The sequence below is a fragment of the Dreissena polymorpha genome, chromosome 2 (genome assembly GCF_020536995.1).
Source record: "Dreissena polymorpha isolate Duluth1 chromosome 2, UMN_Dpol_1.0, whole genome shotgun sequence".
Taxonomy (NCBI): Eukaryota; Metazoa; Mollusca; class Bivalvia; order Myida; family Dreissenidae; genus Dreissena; species Dreissena polymorpha.
The window spans coordinates 154,167,884-154,190,797 of record NC_068356.1 but is presented as its reverse complement, the minus strand read 5'-3'; the positions used below and the strand labels follow the sequence as shown (position 1 = coordinate 154,190,797).

General features: G+C 33.0%; 1 protein-coding gene across 1 annotated transcript; it reads left to right on the top strand.

Annotated features, from left to right (window-relative positions):
* The first annotated feature begins 19,187 nt into the window (after window positions 1-19,187).
* LOC127868134 (uncharacterized) lies at window positions 19,188-21,119 on the top strand. The gene is made up of 4 exons (XM_052409755.1): window positions 19,188-19,284; window positions 19,861-20,013; window positions 20,308-20,329; window positions 20,529-21,119. The coding sequence occupies exons 1-4, from the start codon at window positions 19,191-19,193 to the stop codon at window positions 20,614-20,616; spliced, it is 357 nt and encodes a 118-aa protein (XP_052265715.1). The 5' UTR covers window positions 19,188-19,190; the 3' UTR covers window positions 20,617-21,119.
* Window positions 21,120-22,914: the final 1,795 nt, after the last annotated feature.

The window sequence follows — 22,914 nt, the reverse complement described above, 5'->3', positions numbered from 1 at the left end:
TTAACTTGCACAGTGCGACAGAAACTGCAACGTGATCTGTCCCTATAAATAGAAATGAACGGGCTCGTGATATCCTTTGTTTGCAGTAAGGATAAGGAAAATATCACATTTCAATCGCCGTGTATGTACAATGTTCGTGTATTGTTTTGTTGGTGTAATAAACATCTAGAACTTTGTTCTGTTTTCACGTATGTCAAGTCGTAAGGTAGTAAACGCCCGCTGAACAGGTATAATATTGAATAAGTATTAACTTTTTAAACAATACTTCTGTCTGAGCATTTGTGAGTATGAATATGTTCATGATTAAAATAAATATAAATCAGTATAAATTATTGTTTAACCTTAGATTTTTGTTAACTTAACTAACTTAAGCCCATGTTATGTTATTTGTACGGACCATAGCTTTGTTTTGGTGTGACATCTGAATCTCAGATGACAATTTTTTTACAACAATATTGTCCGCGTCTTAAACTTCCTTGTTTCAGGCCAACGTGCAACTGTTTATCATGTTCATGTCTATATCGTTTTACCTGTTTGGAGTGTTAATGTACGTTTCGCAAAATGAAAAAAAGAGGAATGCGAAACTTTACAAATTTTTAAAGTTTTAACCCATAGTTTCACGTATTTCCGGATTTCCGAGTTGTTGATTTCAGGTTATAGCGCGGAACTATTAACAATTTTTAAAGAAGCTTATCGTTTCACTCAAGCTTCGAAACGATAGTTTTATCTATAAGATTACACATGATTTCGCAGTACCGCATTTTCGCTGTTTATTGACCAGTTAACACGTCTTTTGAGTTTTCGAAAGTTTATGCTTCACATTGACCGATGCAAGCCAGTGACCCATTCAATTGTATGTTTTAACGTGTAATATGTATTGGTCTGGAGAAGTCAATCCAGCTTCGTCTTTCAGCGATGAAATCAACACGAGATGGCTGTAGCTACGGGTAATATGTCAAAACTCGTTTGGCAAAGCGAAGGGACGCGACGGACTTACTCCGACGGTGGGAGATACCGCCATTTATAACTGGTCAGCTTCCTCCGCCTCAAGCTGGGCAGTCCCCAGTCTATAAGGTGCTGACCCGCCAACATCCGCATGCTTCAATAGGTGCTTGCAGCTCGTTGTGTATGCACGACAAGTGGATGGCAAGCAGTAAACATGTATGTTGAGGTGTATGCTTCAGATTGACCGATACAAGACAGTGACCTCTTCATTGTTTGTTTCTACGTGTGAAATGTATTGTCAATATGGATGGCATTGAATACCAAAATCGGTATTCGAATATCCGCTTGTTCATTCTATTGAATATTGATTCTATTGTTATTAAATGCTTTTGTCCCAAAGAGATACTCAATTTTAAATTTTATTCACTAAATAATAATGATTTCGTAATTAAAATATCAAACAGAAATTCACAATTATTCGATTTTCAACGACACTAAACAGTTGCGGGATCCAGTTTTATTGACGTTGTAATTCAAAAATTACAAGATAAGCCGCACATTTGTATCACCAAGGAAACGCTGAGAAAAACATCAAGTTATTACTAAATGTTAGCGAAAGATCTCAATGATAACTATTGTAAGTAAGTATAACTAACGACTGAACATATATGGAATATCCTATGAAACATTGAAACCATGAAACCATGGAAGTAATTGCATTTGAAAGTGGATTATTTATGCTGAGGAACAATACTTTTTATATATGCTTAATTAAACCTTTAATGAGTTTTAAAAGATTTGTGAAGATTTATACAGTGTTTCGACTGGAAATTATTTGAATTAATATTAAACCGTCTTGTTACAGTAAATGCAAAAGCACTGTGGGTTTAAACCTTTTTTAAACAGCTCCACCGTACAGTTAGTCCAGAATTGTTCACATAGAATTTAAGTGTAAATCAAACATTTTTTATAACATCACGATTCGGTTTCAAACAGGTATCAATACGATTCGTACATGTATAAATCAGGATCGTACATGTATAAATAAGGATTGTGCATTTATAAATTAGGGTCGTACGTATATAAATCAAGTTCGTATGTGTATGAATGAGGGTCGTACATGTATAAATCCGGGTTCTACAAGTATGAATCAGGGTCGTACACGTGTTAATCAGCTTCGTACATTTATTAAGCAGGGTCGTACATGTATGAATCAGGATCTTACAAGTATGAATCCGGGTCGTAAATGTCTAAACCAGCGTCATGCATGTATTACTAAGTGTCGAACGTGTATACATCATGTATAAATCAAGCTAATATATAAATTATCCAGGTCGTACAGGTATGATTATGTTCGTACATGTATAAATAAGGTTCTTACGTGTATCAATCAAGGTCGTACATTTATGATTCAGGGTCGCACTGGTATTAATCATGGCCGTTCATGTACTAATCAGGATCGTACAGTTGTGATTTTGGGTCGTACGGGTATAATCAGGGCCTTTCAGTTATGATTTAGGGTCGTACATATATTAATTTATAATTTACAGACGGTTCCCTAATTTTCCTCAATAGTCGATACATTTTATTGCTGCTATATTGTATTTTATTCGACATCAAAAGATTAACACCTGCAATACATCAAAATCAAACACTTCGGTTTAAGTAACAATCGTGCTGTTTTTGATGCATTAAAGAAATAATTGTAAAGATTTTAAAACTGAGTTGTCTGCATATAATATATTTCCGTATGAAAATACAATTATTTAGTAGGGAAGTAAAGTGTAAACGATCTATAGATGAAAGCTCAAAGTTCAAGGATAAACACTACCGATACATGTATTTTAAATAAGAAATAATAATCCAAGTAAATGTACATTTTTAAAACCGAAAGGCGACCATATATATATACACTACAGAAGTATCGGTATAGACGGTGTATCGGAATATAATATTTGTATACAGATTATTAATGTAATGTTTGTTTACGATTCGGATTTTAAGCTAATGAAGATTATGTACAAAACATGAAAACTACTGATTGTGTTAATAAGCCGCGTTCTGGGAAAACTGGGCTAAATGCATTGGCGTATAGTACCATCCAAGATTTGTATGTGTAGTCGGTATTTTCTAAACAGGAACGACACTGCCGCCTACACTGGGTTTTCTTTTTCCTTTACACGACACATTTCATAAAAGCGGAAATTATCGTCCATGATTAGCCTGTCCGGACTGTACAGACTTATCTGGGATGACACTACGTAGATGCATTAAGCACAGTTTTCCCAGACTGGGCGAATAAGATTCATGAACAGTTTTCAACCTTACAGTTCCCTTAGCAACTATGTAAATTCGAAAAGCGGTACATCGTGTATATTTAAATGCATACGATTAAATAACTAATAATGAGTAGCGTGCCTGCTAAAAACGCTTACGGTGACAACCTGGTGTAATTTAACAAATACATAATTTATTCGTGTTTATGTGTTGAGAAACTATTTAATAAAACACTATAGACATCCTTATAAAACAATCGTGTTCGATGCACTCCCGTATATTTGAATACCATGGGGGTTACAAATATATTGTTATGTTGTTAAAATACATAATATGTCATGCTTGCACTGTGATTTAAGAAATAATCTACGTGTAAGCGTTGGTTATTGCGGTAATAACCATCGGTTTGGAGTTCCGATGCGAAGTAATTAAACCACGAAGGCGTAACGGAAAAAAAAGGTACGAAAAAAAATATGAGTACAAAAAATGTTGGGTACGAAAAAAAATGGGGGTACGGGGAAGTTGTACCCGTGGACCTCTCGATAAATTTGAAAGAGGACGGGAACCAAGATGCCTTTACCTTTATCAATGGCCCTGGGGTGGTTAAAGTGGACACGGATGGTCGAGATAGACCGTGTTGTCATAAGAGATGTTCAGTATTATTTTAATTGAAACTTACACACATGGTATCTATGAGCATATGTTTGGCGGTGCACTATTTGAAATTTTGATCTGACCCCTGGGTCAAAAGTTATTATAATGTGCGTCGCATGTTGTTAGTAAAATGAGTTTTTTACCCCTTTTACCCATTTATTTACCCACAACTTTTGACCTAGAGGTCAGATCAAAATTCCGTCGCCGTCACCGTCGCACACATGCTCATAGCTACCATGTGTGTAAGTTTCAAGGTTCTAGTGCTAATAGAGTAGGCGGAGATAGTGGCCGAACGGACGGACAGAAAATCGGATATCAATACAATATCCACACGCTTTAAAAAGCGTGGGGATAATTAAAAAAAAGTTAAATATTGTGATAATGTTTGAATCCTATCATAACCACTCTGCGTATTGGTCTTAGAGTCGGACTCAAAAGAAACTAATTAACGTTAGTTTGGATACTCATGTACACTTGTCAAAATTGCTTGGACGTTCTTAGGATTAAAGAAGATCAATGCAGTAAAATCTGCGTCACATTATGGACTAGAAAAATATTTGGAAGTTAAATCGAAATCTCAATGGAATGAAAAAAGCAATTTCCATTTAGCCAAGTAAAGGAACTGGTAAATGGGTGTTTTCAGACCTGTCGGTTGTTATGTGTATTTTATTATATATTATTAAGAATAGATAGAGGATATTTGTTGGATTCGATGGAATATCGATTTGGTTTCACGAATGATAATATAAAATAATATTTTCACGAGTGGCGCATCCACGAGTGGATATATGTATTTTTTATGATCACGAGTGAATAAAAATCGATATTCCATCGAATCCAACAAATTTTCTTTTTATTTTATGCATTTTTTCATCGTTTATTTACATTGAAAAAGAGTTTAACTGGTAATTTCGCTGGATTTATGACGTCATTTCGTCAAAAAATGACGTCACTTCACAGTAAAACAGTGAAAAATATCGATATTTTTCACTGTTTAAAACAGTGGAATACCAGTTTTATTTCACTGATATTTCTCTAAACCACCGGATAGCATAAAATAAAACTATTTATTTTGGTAATAATACATCATTTTAATCATGTGTTCATGTTTATATTGTGTTTTGAAGTAAAGTAAAACAAATAGCTAACAAATATTGTTAATTCTACCCTAAATTGCACCATTAAGGTTCTAACATGTAAAACTGGGGGCATCCATAACAAACCCTAATAAAACGGGCGCGACCTTTTTCCAGTTGTGTGTTTGGACCATGAATATAATTCAGTAGATTACATATACGTTGCGCATAAAATTTAGCAACATTGTTTTTTTATAAATCTGGATATTAAAATCTCACTTTAACAACTTTTACCCAAAAAGTGTTGTTTTTTTATAAAAACTTGTATGTTGCTTTTTGTATGTATCTGTTATCTTTTCTTATGCATGACGATACATAAATGAGCAAATCTGCATATCTGAAAAAGACACATATGTTGTATTTAAAAAAGGATCACATATATTTGATCTTCTCGACAAAGTTGAATCGCATATTACCATACCTGATATTATTTTCGTGACTAGAGCGGGCGTGCGTACGCTTTTTATCCAATGGGAAGAAAAGATATGCATGTGCAGGATTTATGCATGTGCTGAAAGTGTCGTCCTATACTGCGCAGGTTAATCATGGGCGATAATTTCCTCTGTTACGGTATTTTGTGTCTGCTATAAGTCTCTTTTAGCGGAATTCAAGTTTAGGCGAAAATTGTTGTTCTTGAAAAGCCTTTGCGGACTGGGGCGATACTTGCCCCATGAGAATGAAGCTCGGCCTCCCTGGGGCGATACTTGCCCCATGAGAATGAAGCTCGGCCTCCCTGGAGCGATACTTGCCCCATTAGAATGAAGCTCGGCCTCCCTGGGGCGATACTTGCCCCATGAGAATGAAGCTCGGCTTCCCCAGAGCGAGGTACACGTATTTTCATCGAATTATTGCCGTCTCATAATTTGTGATTGACTCCGTTGGATATCTCTTTCCTCTGGTTTCAATATTAATTGCGTCACGTTTATTATTTTTTACACATATCGTTTCCATGCTTTGTATGGTTATTTTGATTAGCCTATTTGAAAACCTTAAAACTCGTCAATAACCAGCAGGTCGTAGGGTGTAACTGAAGTTAACGATGTCGGTTCATGGGTCGGTTTGTTTATTTTAAATAAATTATAAATGCGCAAATACATGTGAACATTTGGTTACATGGATATAAACAACATATATCAGAAAGAAACTTCTTCTTTTTTCATACACTTGTGCTTTGACAAAAATGTTAATGACACACTTTTAAGTTATAACGGCAGTCAATATTACACGAATTTGTTTGTGAAAGTTGTAGCATACGTTAAATCAAAGCACTGTTGAATAGCGCAATCTAAATTGTCTGTAAAATGCTGATAATCAATGCTCTGCAATATAGTGTTCTCTGTAAAAGTGTAAAAATAGGTATACCTAGAACTGGCAGGTACACAGCCAATATCGTTAATTAGTTTTTACATATAGTGTCACATTATTGGATGCAATGAGATTGCTCGCATGGTAGAGAATGTCCATTACAAACCTTACTTTCTTGCTAAATATAAGATCCATTATCAATTTTAGTACGATTGCAAGAACTTAGTATATGCTTAGTTAGTTAGTTGTTTTAGTTTCATTGTATTCTATATTTATTTGCCATGTTACATCTTATTCACAAGTTCCCGGTACTGTATATTGAACAATAAAATTGGGTACATAGTAATGGCTAAATATAAGTCGGTCCGTAATGTTTGTTTAACCATTTGTATATGCCATCCATATTTACAATTTCCTTCTCGAAACGTGTTTAACTATAAGTATGTATTCCTATGATCCGTTCTCAATACACCTTTTCCTGCTCATAGGTTGCATCACAATACATTGGTACAGCCATATGTATTACTTATATCACAGTAACTGGTTACAAGGCCGCAGATCGATGCATACCTTGTTTTAACAACCACTAACACGGCGATACAGTTTTTCATTTTGTAATTACATTGTTACGGTGGCGGTAAGGTGCAAATGTTGCATAGGTGCAGCACGTAAGAACAGTCTGCAGTTTGTCAAGACATGGTTGTATTATATGACAACTAGTTTTTGTTTAGACTGATGCAGTCTTTGTTGTCATATAATTGAACAATACTATGTTTACTAGGTGTGTCGTTGCCTCTTGCTGTATACCGATCTTGTCATTTTAATCCTCTTCATCTCATTAATCTAGTATCTTGTTAGATAAACCAGAAATAACCGTTCGTTTAAATTGTTAGTTTGTTTGCAGGGACTAAACTTTTGCACTTTCGTGACCCAAATTTTCTTCCCACTAATACAGTCTTTAAGAGCCTCGTTATAAACAACTCTCAATATACATGTAATATGATCACTGTCTCTGATTTTTAACCAATATTTAATAATTATTATGTATCTGTGCATATTCAGTGGGTATCTGCCCAGTTCGCCGTACACTGCAGCAGAACACGCATTACTTAAATTTAAGTAGTCACTAACTGGTGTAAGTAAGCAGAACAACTATTGGAGATTTTTTATTTATTTTTTTACAGACATTGGATAAGAGTTAAAACTCAGTTTTATCTACTAAATGATCTTGTATTGGTATTTTGCAGATATCGCGCATTTATTTGGCAAAATAAATCAATTTACATAGACAATACAAGTATTTTTTATTTTTCGCTTTTCGCTCGCCTGTGATTAAAAAAAGGAATACAAATTAATGTATTTGTATTTCGCTCGCCCGCTCCATTTTTTTGGTGGTTAAAATCCATAGAACAAATCTTCAATTTGTTGTGGCCTTATGTTTAAATACATGTAGTAGCCAACTATCCTAGACAGTTTGTTTAACAAACATGTTCAATGCAAAGTGCTGTGAAAAGAGTAGAAGCAGACAGTTCTGTAGAAAGAATTAACAGCGCGGTTTTACATGGTTCATTAACAGCAATAAAAAATAATTTAAAATTATAAACGTATTCACATAAGTTTGCTTTTAATAAATTAGATTCTAGAATATAAATATAAATAAATTATATGTGATGCCGAACAGAAAGTTTGAAACATAATTACAATTTAGTAGTTATATACAGAAACAATTATTTGCTTTTGGTAAATCATGAAGCTGATTCGAAAGCCCTCTTTAATTTCATGGTTTATTATGGATATGCCCTGAAACGTTATCCTCAACAAACAGCGCCCTTTTATTGCACAAAACGTCTCGATACAATAAAAATAAAATAAAAAATTATCAACATCGGAAGCAAAATTGACGGGGTCGTTTACGAATAAATCACTACCCATGTTAAGATTTGGTACATGAGCAAACTATTATCAATACTTTTAATTGAACACAATTAAAGCTAGAAAAAAAACTGCCCAAATGTAGTTATGGATTCATTCGTTTTCTTCCAGATGGAAGAAAGATATTGATTGCAACCTATATATAGATAGTATAATTTTGAAGGATAATCTTCAAGATGGGGTCTTTCATCCACGTTTCGACCTTCCATTCCAATGTCGATAGTACCTATTAATATACCTCACTTTTATTCACAATGCTATGATTATTGTCGATCTAAATTCTAGAGTGGGCGAGCGGCCGGACATAATTGAAAACATCAATCTTGACCGTTATGTTTACATGCCTATTTATGATGTTCCGCTTGAAAGACTACCGGCTCGCTCGTCGTTTGACAATCATGTTAATCAATTTGGAAATAAGTTGTTGTCACTCTGTAAAGAAAAAAGCTTATTAATTGTAAATGGTAGGTTAGAACCGGGTCATTTTACATGCTTCAACTGTGCCAGAAGTTCATCAGGAGCCAGTGTTGTAGATTATGTAATAGTTAATTTTAATCTTTTGTCATATATCTCTAATTTTAAAGTGAATGACCTCACTGAATTTTCAGACCACTGCCCAATTGATTTTAATTTTACATGTAGGAACATAGAACCGATTGCTACTAATGTGGTAATTAATAAGTTATCTTGGGAGGATGGTAAATCCGCAGATTTAAATACCCTGTTGAATAGTAAAGCACATATTTTTGCAAATATTACTAATAACGTAATACTTGAAAATGAAAATTTAAACACGTGTATAAATCAGCTATCTGAACTTATATATGATATCTCATTTCAGATTCATGGACGTACTTTTAATTTAGATAGTACAAAATCACGAAGTATTCGCAAATCTCTATGGTTTGACCAAAATTGCAAAATGCACAAAGCAGCGTTCTACGACTGTAAGCGCATGTACAAACAAGATCCATCAATTGCGAACAAAATGTCGTTTTTACAAGCCAGATCGACATATTGTCAAACTAAACGTATTGCTAAAAATAAATTTTACAGCAAAGAAAGTAAAACATTGTCAATTTTAAGTAAATCTAACCCAAAGAAATTCTGGAAATACATAAATAAATATAAGCTTAAAAAATCTTCTGGAACTAATGACGTAAATATTGAAGATTTAATTCATCATTTTAAAAACTTATCTAATACACCGAATGACAACTCGTTCAGTGGTGATGACAATTCACCAAGACATGATACACTTCATATTGAGGAATTAGATCGCCCATTTACCGTTATAGAAATACAAAAAACAATATCAAAGCTCAAACCACATAAATCCGCTGACATGTCTAACAATGTTGCAGACTTTTTTATCGACTGTAATGAGTTTATTTCTCCTTATTTAGTAAAAATTTTCAATTACATATTTGAGAAAGGTGTTTATCCTGAATCTTGGTGTAAGGGCGCCATTGTCCCTATTTTCAAAAAGGGTGAAAAAAATGTTGCATCTAATTATCGTGGTATTACATTAGTAAATATTATAGCTAAGACGTTTTCACTTACATTGCGCAATCGAATTAATTCTTGGTGCGACAATAACAATATGTTTAACACATCTCAATTCGGGTTTAGAGATAATCGTGGCACGATTGATTGTATTTTTATCTTGCACACTATAATCCAGAACATTATTAATAGTAAATCAAAACTCTATTGCGTTTTTATTGATTATGAAAAAGCATTTGATACTGTTATACATGAAGCTTTGTGGGTCAAATTAGTACAAGCAGGAATAAGATGTAAAATGTTAAAAATGATCAAGTCTTATTAAATTATATTTACAGTACAAATTCATATCCATAATAATGGCCCTTAGCATTCACCACGCAGAGTTGTCTTTCCTTGCTCTCACATACAATCTCTGCCATCACAAGAAAATCCTATCAGACTTGGTATGATTTTATTTTTTTGTTTTAAGTGTTATATTATGAAAATAATTTTATTTTATATGTTGAAAATAGTGTGTATGTTTAAGTAAAACAAAATAACGGTAAAATTATTATACCACGTTGCTAGGCTGTCATCACGTGGTTGGTTATGAAGGCAGGGATATGATTCAGCTATGCTGGTTCCAGTCAATCTCTGCGTGGAGGTTGGGTCCTTAGGTGTTATTTTTCCTGTGCCTAAGGAAGGAGATAAGGACGATGTAAATAACTACAGGGGGATAGCTCTTACTAGTATCTTTTCTAAAATGACAAACTTGACACGTATCGTTTGTTTAAATAAAATATTGATTTTGAAAAATATTAAGATATAGTTGTAAATGTTAAGGATAGAATTTGCTTGACTAGACTTCGCAGTTCTTCACACTCACTATTCATCGAAGAAGGACGATATAGAAGTATTCCAAGAAGCGAACAATTATGTACAAGGTGTAATATGGGCGTAATTGAGAATGAATACCATTTGTTTGTTAATTTGTCCATGATATAGAGATTTAAGAACACTGCTGTTACCTTAATTTTATCTACATTGGCCTTCTATTATAACATTTATGCAACTTATGACTACTTCGAATAGGCAGATATTAATTAGCCAAGCTAAATTTACTAGAATGGCCTTTGATCCAAGATCTAATCTTAATTAGTATTAATTAAGTATATTTGTAATTGTTCGTTCTTTGCTGAAACCGATGTTAAAATCATCGATCTAGTATGTCTATGTTTTCTACGAGTTGGTTTCACTTTTCATATGTCATTATGGTCAAAATTCCAATAACCATGAATTAATTATTATTTCCTGTCAATTTTATATATACCATAATTTTCATCAACATGTTGAATAGGCATTTATTTACACCGCTATTACATGTCTCATGTATGTTGTTTGGCTATGTATTTATGTATTTGCCAGTAAAATTGACTTTGCTGGACTGAAAGAGTTCAATATGCAAATTTTGACATAGCACATTTTCAGTCTGAATGGGAAGGGATATATTGGGGCAAACGTTTTGAAAACTTAGCTACAATTAAAATAAAAGCGTATATCAATTTAATTAAAGATACTATTCATGTTTAACCTTGAACCGAAAATTGCATTACATTTTTTTAAAGTATGTTAAACAGCAGAAAACGTAAAACTCATATATTTGATATTACTTTTTCAAATCGTGACAAAGCCAATAAGTTAAATTAATCATTTTAAAGTGCTTTTACACAGAAAAGCTTTACAGCGTTTCAAAAGAAAATTATGTTATGAACCATTGATAAAAGCCCCTCTCAAGATGAGAAGTTACTCTCGGACTTACACCCAGCCACGTCTAGGCGACCGGACAATATTGCCCTGTTTCTTCAACTAGATAAGCTAATTTAATGGCAAACCGTACATCAGTGCTTTTTCAAACATCAGTGGCAATTGGTAAATACCATGTGCATGAAAAAATTCAACATATTATGTAAACGCCAGGGTAATATAATTAGATCGCACATGCTTAAACATTAGGACAGAAACCATGTATTATCCGATCAACGCTTTGGTTTTCGTTCCAGACGTTCGTCTGTTTTACAACTTCTATAAGTTGTGTTAGAAGACTGGTCTATTAAAAGACTTTGATAATAATGCTCTTTAATTGTTCATACCAGGGTTATATCTAAATCGATGTATTGGATGTTTCAATTATTACTAGATTATTTTGTATGTAAAACGTGCATATAAACACTGTTAATACTTAAGAGGTCAAGTTACCATCAGGTGACGAAGATGTAGGCTAAAAAGGATCCTGGTCCTCACCCTCGAGCCTATCAACGAGTATACGGTAATTCTACGGTTTATTGTAAGTTTAAGTGACTCTTCTATAACCCGTTAATGTAAAACCCTACATACTGTCTTCGTACTGCATTTGTATACTGTGCTTAAAGTGCAACTCCACAATTCAACATTCTTTCTGCATAAAAGCACACTTTGCCCCTAGGATTTTGTTGTGTATTCTTTTAGAGTAATATAGCAGTTTTAAACTCAAATACTTCCCCACATGAGAACCAAAATGTTCGTTAACATAACGCCATATGCAATCTGCATTCGCTGTAGGATATTGTTACGAAAATCACTGATTTCACAGGCACTTAACTGAACAGCAACACATTTTGTGCGTTCTGATGGAATTTCGGCCAACGTATAAATATATTATATTGTTTATCAAGTTATAAAATTCCTTAGGCTGACTACCATCACAACTTTAAACAAGTTATGTTATACCCTTAGTTCAAATGTTTGTAAATAATGCAAACACTGCAAATCAACTGCAGATTCACACGTAACACATTCTCTAGCAATATCCTTGCTTGTATATGCAATAGCGTAATGTGTTACATGAAGTATTGATCGACACACATATATTTTCAAAACACGGTATGTGAAACGGTGTCTTTCCAGTGTAAATAGTACATTTCATTGCCGCAATTCTAATAACCCGTTTTCGTTATCTTTCGTGAAGGCGCTAAAAAATCATGATATTCTTGAAAAGCGATATGTGACCAAAGCTGGGAAAATCAGTCTTGTGTTCAAAAAATCACATTTTGACTTTTTGGCAATTTTCGATTCTCTAACCATTTTAGTTCACAAAAATGATATAGATTTTTTATTTATCACGTTCAAATCTAATTTTATGACCTTCCAAAGTTACTAACCCTACATTTTACCGTCACTAAAAGTGATCATTTAATACAAAAAAACAACGAAAACCGATCTACATGTTAGTATTCACCAGAGCACACAATCACGTCTTTTATAAATGTATGAATTGTATCAAGTGTTCGTTTAAAGGCAAACACAATTTTAATGTCACCATTTTTGCAACTAGTTAAACAATAACAATCATTATTTTTGTGTTCCATAAACAATTTCCTTTTTAATTCAGTTACATGTGTATTAAAGTATAATGTAACCTTAAACACAACAGAATGGAAACACAGCATTGAAAAGTGTTGGTTGAAAGTACACTTTGATACTAAATGTTTCAGTAAATGTAATACTCATTATTAATCATTATTTATGATATTGACAAATAGACAAAATGAACAAAAAGTTAAATATAAAAATTGTGTGTTTTCGTTACTATGGAAACAATGTAGCAAACAAGCAAAATTATAGGATTTTCATTGTCAAACATAAATAAATACAATATTCACATTGCTTTTATTTCCAGTTTTTCGGAAAGGCAGTCTGAGTCTATAAGGTGAAGACAATTGCATTGTAACATTGAAAAAAAATGTTTTGTAAATATGAGATATAAAAAGCTTGAAAACAAGCTTGTGCAATTAGAACAACAAACTTTTGTATTGAACATTTCAAAACCTGTATCAACTGACAGATTTAGCACTCGTATACATGTTTTAGCTTTTCTCGGAATAGAGGATTTTTTTCACTGCTTGGGGGAATCACCCAATACCTTGGCCAAAATTAACACTGATACATAATGTATGTAATTGTTGTGGCATGATCAGAGAAGATCAGATGTGCATCTTAATGCATCTTCTTTTTGGGGGGAGCACAGTCTGTTTTTTGTCGCTCACCAGTAGCGGGTTTCGGACATGTCAAGTTTTTTGCTTCATCTGTGCGACAGAATTCACGAATGTTTTCAAATAAATACCACTGACGGTCCAGATTAAATCCTTTCGCAAACATTTCTTTTTGGCAGGTCGTCACAGCTCACATTAATATTCCCTTTCGAAACCTTCCTGAGAGTGATTCTGACTACTGGTGTGTGACTAAATTCCCTGCACTCCACTACACCGGGATGATCCGATGACACATAGAATTGATGAAATTTGGTGACATTCTTTATGGTGTGAAAAAATGTCGAAAGGTAAATCTTCCAGTCGTAAATAACAACAGGATTGGAAGTGTCCCCCACAAGCTGGGGGATGTTGTGGCCCGTCCTTGACGATAACCACTCAGACGCAGCGATATCAGACAACATTTCTGCACTGAAGTTTCTGTATCAAGATTACCATTTAATAAACAAACAATTGCAAAAAATAGTTTTCCTATTATCAAGTAATTATTTTGTTGTTGTTGCTGTAATAGAAAACTACAAAGTTTGAAGGATGATTTTGCATGGGATTTTGTTTGCCATATCAAGAATTTCATACCAATAAAACAGCTGAAACTACTAAAATAACCATGGTTTAAGCTGTCATTAAGGGAAATAATTTTTTTTTTTACTTTAATGGATGTGCTTGATATACATGCATTTCGTCTCTCATACCTATGAACATCGCAAAGTACGTTCACATCACCCCTAATAACTCTTTTAAAATATGAGACGATTTGTTATACGACTGGCTCAAGCCATCAAATCAAATGGAAAGTGCAAATTTGAATGTCAACGTTTTAGTTCTTAACATCAAAATCATATTAATAAGGATCGAGTTCTTAAATAATGTTTGTACTATTAATATCAAATACAGTAGGAAAGACACATACAACCGACTGCCTGGGTGAAACACAATGCGCATCTGCATTTACGCGATCACATAAACACATTTGTTAAAATTGCTCGTAAGAACAAAACGTCTTCACACAGATTGCAGCGAAACGGTAATGGAGCATCAGAAGCTAAAACGGCTAAAACACATTTAGAGAATACGCCTGTTTATTTTATTTTATTTTATTGAGGATTTATCTCGTTCAATCTTATATTTTTTTGTGGCTTTTGAAATTTATTTGTCAGGATTTAAATAAAAAATCTGTATTTGCTGCAGAAATAGTAAAACGTGTTTCTACAAATCTCTTGAACAAATAAATATTATTATAACAAAAGTAGTTCGACCTTGGAAGTATTTTGTTAAGTGATAATAGCAGTAGAATTAACATTTGAAAATTTGAATGCGAGCTGGATATGTTATTGGATTGGTTGCCGGCCTTGGTATTGTTATTTTTTTAGTGGAGCGGAAGAAGAAGCGAATAATTTTTTATGTATATCCATAACATATATATCAAGTGGTATGCCTCAACAAACATATAATGTGTGCAGTTATAAGGTAGTTGTCGTCAGCAAGATATGTATATTTGGTTACAATTTTCATGTGTAAAACTTTTCCTTAGCATGTCGACTTGACGTCTCTTTATTCATGACTTGATGATGTTATATACGATAACAAAATGAAGAAGAACCATCTACGTTCACATACTTTGTTTGGTAATAGTTTCATTTGAACATTAGCATTATGTAATTAAAAGCAACGAAAAACGCAGACATAAATCTTAGGCAAAGCCGTTAAACAATCGACTGCCATTGTTAATTGTCAGATCTGAATTAACTTCCCATTCAAGTACATCTTAATTACCGGTATAAGCTTTAAACGCGCAACAAAATCATCATTTCGTGAAATATTAAGACGGAGCTGCTTTATTAAATTTTAAATATGATACTTAATAATTTGATCAGGCTTTTAACTTGGATTATAATTTACAAATACGCATGTAGTAAGTATTAACTCCTGTATATTTTTAAAAACAGTTACTTATTAAAGACAACAGAACTCTCACCGTTACAAATGTTTAGAAACAAGTCACAACGTTCAATTATATTCACTGATGTGTGGAATATCATATGTAAATTGCTCGTATATTTTCAGGAGCATTTGACATAAATCTTAGCATGACAGCTATGACACCAACAAACGTAGAACTAAAGTGCGTTTGGACTGGCATACAAACTAATGTCGTGGTATTTTATCGAAATACACAACGACGGTTGTCTCCTTCATCAACATATATAATATGGGACAACACAGCGTATTACAACGTTCTGCAAATAACTGACCATTCCTCAAAGTGTGAAATACGTTCTCCTTTATCGGTAATTTGTCAATGCAAAGAGAATACTGCAATATGTCGCCTGTATGTCGAACGGAATGATTCGACAGTTGACTTTTGGAAGTGTGGAATACCTGTCAAAGAAAACCTTAATTTTAGCAACAGTGTAAACAACACTTTTTAGGTAAGTTACTTTTGCACGTTTTGTTATTTTGTATATTAATTATGATAAAGCTATCTTGGAAAATCTCCTCATAAATAGAGTCACTTAAACTTTATAATGATATCGTATGTGAATATTCTTAAAGACACAAATGGTATCTGAATATGTTTTTCTTACTTTAATGATATTATATTTTCATCAATATATGGTATTACACAATCATTTTTTGACATTATAGAATATTCCGAAGAACCGATATCTACAGTTACTTTGCACAGTGGTACGTGTTTTGTGTATTTTTTTAAAACAAATAGCGTTTTTATTTAAAAAATACGAGTGTATTCATGTGAAAATAATTGTATATTGTGTTTCTTACAGAACCACCCGTTGTAAAACAATTCTATGTCAACACGTTTGAAGGAAAAAACAATATAAGTATTGTTGTTAATGACACAGCTTCATTGCACTGTGTCGGTGAGGGTTTCCCTTTACTAAATTTACGACTCATGAAGAGTGACTTTATACTTGTTGATCATGTTAACAGTACTCATAATTTGACCAATGATCACATCCATTATCACTTCGGCCCACTTCAATGCCGAGACAGTGGGACATATACTTGTTTGGCTTTAAATGATCGTGGATATAATGAACACACCTTGTATTTGGATATATTGTGTAAGTATATATAACTTTATGTCACAATATGTTATGTTTTATAAACATAGGATATTAAATCAAGATATAGTTGCTTTATAGAAAAGGTGTAAACATACCTAAAAATTCAAACATGTGTCAAGAACCCATGACGCCGTCCTGCCTAAGCGGAAAGGTACTTAACCGAAATAAAATAATATTAAAAAATGCTAGTTTTAAACTGTTAAATCAGTAATATAAAAGCAAAAAACAACCCTTAATCGTATATTGTGTGACTCGTTCCATACACTTCGTGTTGTCGATATGAGTTGTTATGTTAAGTTCAATCACGATTCTTTAGGTCCACCAACGATTTCGACCATTGAATTTGAATTGATCAATCGGACAGAAGGTGCGAGCATAAACAAATCGTGTATATATGATCAAGGAAATCCACCGGAAACAGAAGTCATCTGGGTCAAGGACAAAACTGCCATTACATCCGAGACATTATTTATTGAACATATCACCAGATCAGATGAGGGAACCTACACCTGCATTGCGTCCAATAAATATAACACAGAACGAATTAATTTTACCGGAATTGATTACGCTTACGTCCACTTACTAGTGTTATGTAATTCATTTCTTAACTTCTGATACATTATTAATGTCATTAATGTGTGTGATTTCAATTTTGCAAAACATTACAAATCACCATACACACTTAGTTCTACGTTGTTTATCTCAGTATTATTTTGAAAGCAAACACACACTGTGAAATAACATTATACAATTGTATTTCTGAGACGTAATTACTAGTATTAATCCATTCTTTTAAAACCATTCTGGAAGTTACTGTAATGGAGTTTTCAAAAACAGTTCGTGGAAAGTTGTCACAATACGACAGCTATTAATGCCTTAGAACATATGTATTTGGCGCGAATAATATAACTATCGAATCATTTTAATACAATTACTTCTTATAAATATGTTTATTATTTTCTTTGATTTACGTTCTATACAAACATTGCAGATCAACCAACAATTCGTGGATTTTATGTTGAAAGTTTTGAAACCATGTCACATATAACTATTACTGAAAACGACACGATTGTATTGCACTGTATGTGTAATGGATTCCCACCACCCTCGATGAGACTGCTAAAGGATAACTTAAACCTTGAGGAAAAGAACAGTAGCACAGCCGAAAATGCTATCAACAGCTTTCGACATGTGATTGCTCCAGTGAAGTGTCATCACTTGGGACAATACATATGCTTGGCGTCTAATGCCATTGGAGTCACCGGAAAGGAATTGTATTTGGACGTGTTATGTAAGTTAATGGTTAACGTCAGTGCCCAACTAAATATGTACATGTGCATATTTCGTAACAAAGCATATATATTATTTTTCAGTTAAAGCTTTCATTTGAATTTGTTCGCATATATACGAAACATTTCATACGTAGTTGATTCTGTGTTTTCTTGTTCATGAATATGTTGAAGGTCCAGTAAGAAAACTTCACAACCGCGACGCTCTGTCGAATTCTGGTAACGTTGCAATAAGTGCAATGCATGGTGGGGTTACATTTGAGTTTCGCGCAGTTGCTAACCCTATACCGGATCAATCAGGTTTTATTTGGAGGAAGTGCACAGATACAAATCAATGTAAGGAAATAACATCCACTGAGCGTGTTCATATTGTAACAGACGGTACAATAAGCACTCTTAGCGTTGAAAATATTACTGAATCTGACTACGGGATGTACATTTTGCAAGTTGACAATGGTATTGGAACTTCCCATGTAGAAATATACTATTTGAAAGCGCCAGGTATGTCATGTGCAGATATTCATCGCCTTCATGTTTATACATATTCAAACATGTTGCGTTCTTGATTGTAATCTTTCAACATAATTAGTTGTTTAATTGCGTATAAACATATTTGCAATATGTTTTCCAACATAAGCGTTGCCAATACTATGTAAATAATCAATGAAATTATATATCAGCTTTTTACTTTTCCATGATAAATATATCTGTATGATATTTAACTCTGCTTGAAAGATTTGCAGTAACGAAAAGATTTGAATTTGTTCCTGGTAACATGCTGAATATACGAAATAGAAATTATTTGTTTTCAATAAAATGCTTGTAAATGCCCTAATAACTTTGTAACTATAGGTTTACCCGTTGCAAAAATATTACTCGTATAAAACCAAACTTAAACGGCAGTTAACGCCACATGCTTTAGCTAAATATACATCAAACATGTATGATATGCTTATTCAAATTTTTGCAGATGCGTCGATACCCGATTACATGATGGCTGTCGTAATTGCTGGTCCTATTGCAGTTATTTTTCTTGCAATAATTGTAGTGATGTGTTACAAATACAAACGCAGGAACACAACTGGTAAGACAAACGCATCAACGAATGTCCTTTACAAAGCGTGCGTCTTAGTTTTTCAAATCAGGTCGAAATATTCCGTTTTTATCCGTTCAGATAATACCTTCACCTTTGGTGAAACATAAAATCAACATTTTGCGTGCAGGAACCCACAGGACTATACAGTCTCTTAAACCGTATTTTATGTAGAATGGATGGACGAAAAAACGTTTCGTGTGATCTGTAATAACTCAAAACATATAAAAGTTAATTGTTCTTTTCAACATTTTGTTTTGTTTATTCAAATGTTATTCGAATTTTAGCAATATGTACTAAGGAGACTACATTCTTTGCACATCACGTTGATTTCGTTATAAAGACAAATGCTTTGCTGCACACACATTGACAAAACAGAAGCATAAACGGTAAACATGTCTTCCTGTAGATATAGATGAATTTAAGGGAGAATTACATTGAGAATCTCAGGCCATTAGTTGACTTCGAACATCACGATCTTTACATGCGTTTCAAGTTTTATCTCTGGAAAATAATTTGTGTACTTTAATTTGACTTAATTATTAACTTTATCACTTATGTTTCCAGGGATAGTTGTCATTCCTATGGTTGACATTGCGTCCACCGTTAATGTCAGACAAGTGGCTGCACGCCATGTGTCTTCAAGAGAAAGAGACGATAGTGTCATTTATCACGAAATTAATCCACAATCACTGATTCGGGAGACTCCAATAAATGAAGGTAAAGAATATATGTTTGTTACTCTTTTTCCAAATACATTTCTTTGAGTTACGATAATATACATACTTTTAATGCAATTTTTTATTGTTATGCCAGGCGGGTTTAACAATCGATGTTTATATGCATTCAACCTGATAGAAGTATTTCATTTGTTATTTTACTGCAATTGAGGTCAATCAAACATCTATTTTTTATTAATAATAACTATTCTGTTATTTCATAGCTAAAGAATGATTTAATATTGTGCATGCCATGACTAACACAGTAATGTACTAACATCTAATATGTTTTTAGACGGAGCTACGATGTCTGTGGCGTAAGTATGAATTATTTGTTGAATACACTGCTATGTTGATAAACTTGCGTGTGAAATGCAAATTGTTTGATTTGATTTGGTAACAAGGTACATAATTATACCGGGAATAAAAAAACGCAAATCAATTTGAGTTAAGTTTAAGCTGTGAATATAAATATGATGTTGTAGTTTGATTGTAAAATACAATTAATGATTTAAGGACGACGACGACGCCTGTCCGTTATGAGAGTTTGATGCGAACAGGATCAGAAGAAAACCCTCCGTATACCGAATTAATGGAGAAGTAGAATAGGGTGATTGAAATAATATGAATAACCACATTAACGTTAGCTATAAAAAACAAATTATGTATGTATATTTTAGTCTAAACGAAGATAGAAATCTAATATATGTTTTGTGTATATGTATATATGGTCTGAAGTGATTTTTTAAATCAACGTATTTACTTTAAATGGGCTTAAATACATTGTAAAAAAGTATGTAAACGTTTTCATATATCCAGAAATATGCTATAAACAACAACTGTTAGCCTTACTTGTGCATGTGTAGTAAAGTTGGTTTCGAAAAGTATAGTATACAAAGGCAATCAAAAATACTCAAATTTAGGTCGTAACTACATTTTAAGGTTTCGCATTGATATGCATAAAACACAATAACAATAATCATGTAATGAATCACTTAAACCGATTGTCCGAATGCACTAAAATAACATATTAGCGAGATTCTTTTTTACAAATTCGTTGATTGCCACATCTTATTACAATACTTCAAAAATACATATATAAATACATATGACACACATCTACAGTCATACGTGATCTATAAAATGATAGACAATGATATACAAATCAATGATTATAGTAATGTTAAAAGAATCATACTTTAACCATACAAGACAAAACGCTATTCGCATAATTCATATAATTAAAAGCTAATGCGATATGTTTTGGTAAATGCTTCAGTTTTTTTTATTTGAACTATTTTGCAAAACATATGCATTTCCTATAATATTATACTCTTAATGTTAGAAATATCACTTGTGTTGATAATCAAAATAAAAGGCTGAATTATTCCTTTGTTAGAGATAATATACAAAAAACATAACAAGGAAAACATGTTTCCTGTCAATAGACATTACGGGTTTACAAACTTAGTGTAAACTATAAAGAAAGCTTGATTTTTAAACGACATGATATCAAACACATAAACAATAAGGGTGACACTGACTATTTGTTTCAAGTATACTATGAATTATTTTGTATTGTAACCACTGTACCTGTACATCTTTTGTTATTAAAAAGTTAAGTTCAACAAGATGTGTTTGAGAAACATTATGTCCCTCATATATTTGACCTTTGACCCTGAAGGATGACCTTTGACCTTTCACCATTCAAACTTTGCAGCTCCATGAGATACACATCCATGACAAATATAGAATTGCTATCTGCAACATTGCAAAAGTTATGGCAAATGTTAAAGTTTGACGCAAACAAACCAACAAACAAACAGACAGGGCAAAACAATATGTCCCCAGTATAGACTTGGTAACATAAAAATGCATTTCCTAAATATTCATCAAAATGGTATGTAGTTTTATTCCCAATTTTCCTGTAACTTAATATTGCTCGTTTTATTTCTTTACAACATTATATAATCTGTTTGCACCAGATTCCTTATTCAATATTAGTTGTTATAACGGGGGCAAAAGGGTTTGATCATTTGCTGGGTAAGACAGGGTATACAATATGTTTTCACAAATTAATATACCGGTGTTGTCACCCCTATATAATTAAAGGAAAATTCATTTTTAAATTTTACATTCCATTTAATTCATCAACGGAAAAAAAAACGGTTCCATTTTTAATACGTTGTAATATATAGACACATGACAATGTGTATTACACTTGTATATTTCATGTATTTAGACGATGTACATTTGTATAAGTCTTTATAAACTGTCTGTTCTGTTCTTTTAATATATCAAATATACAGTGAATTCCTGCATCAAATCATGACTCATAAAAAAATTCCCTAACAATGTATTTTGATTGTATAAAAGCGGATATTACAACACGTATTGTGCTTTTTCTCTAATGTATTACAATAAAGTGAGAAGCATTTTTAAAATAGTAACCCCTAAAGGGTTGGAGATTCCTTTTTTATTTGCAAAATTCGATCGGCTGCATAAACTATCGCAACAAATAAAAGTCCAACTTGAGCTTCGTCAGTTACGCAAAAGAACATATTGTAGTAGCTCATGGATCTATTGACATGGTTTCTCTCAACGACAATGGCGTGATTGTTTTATGGTTATTCACAATCACGAAACAAATTATACAAGCCTATATTGAGCATGCTTTGGTGTTTTTCAAGTAGTCTGTCATGGTTGTCATGACTAATAATATGCGGTAAATAATTACATTCATTAATGTCTATTGAGGCAAAACTATTATTGCCAGTGCATTACAAGACTGAATCGCAACAAGTAAGAATCCGACAGCACGAGTAAACGATTGTCGATTGTTTGAACGACCATTATGATTCATAAATGATTAACAAACCATTTACACGACATTAAAAATAAC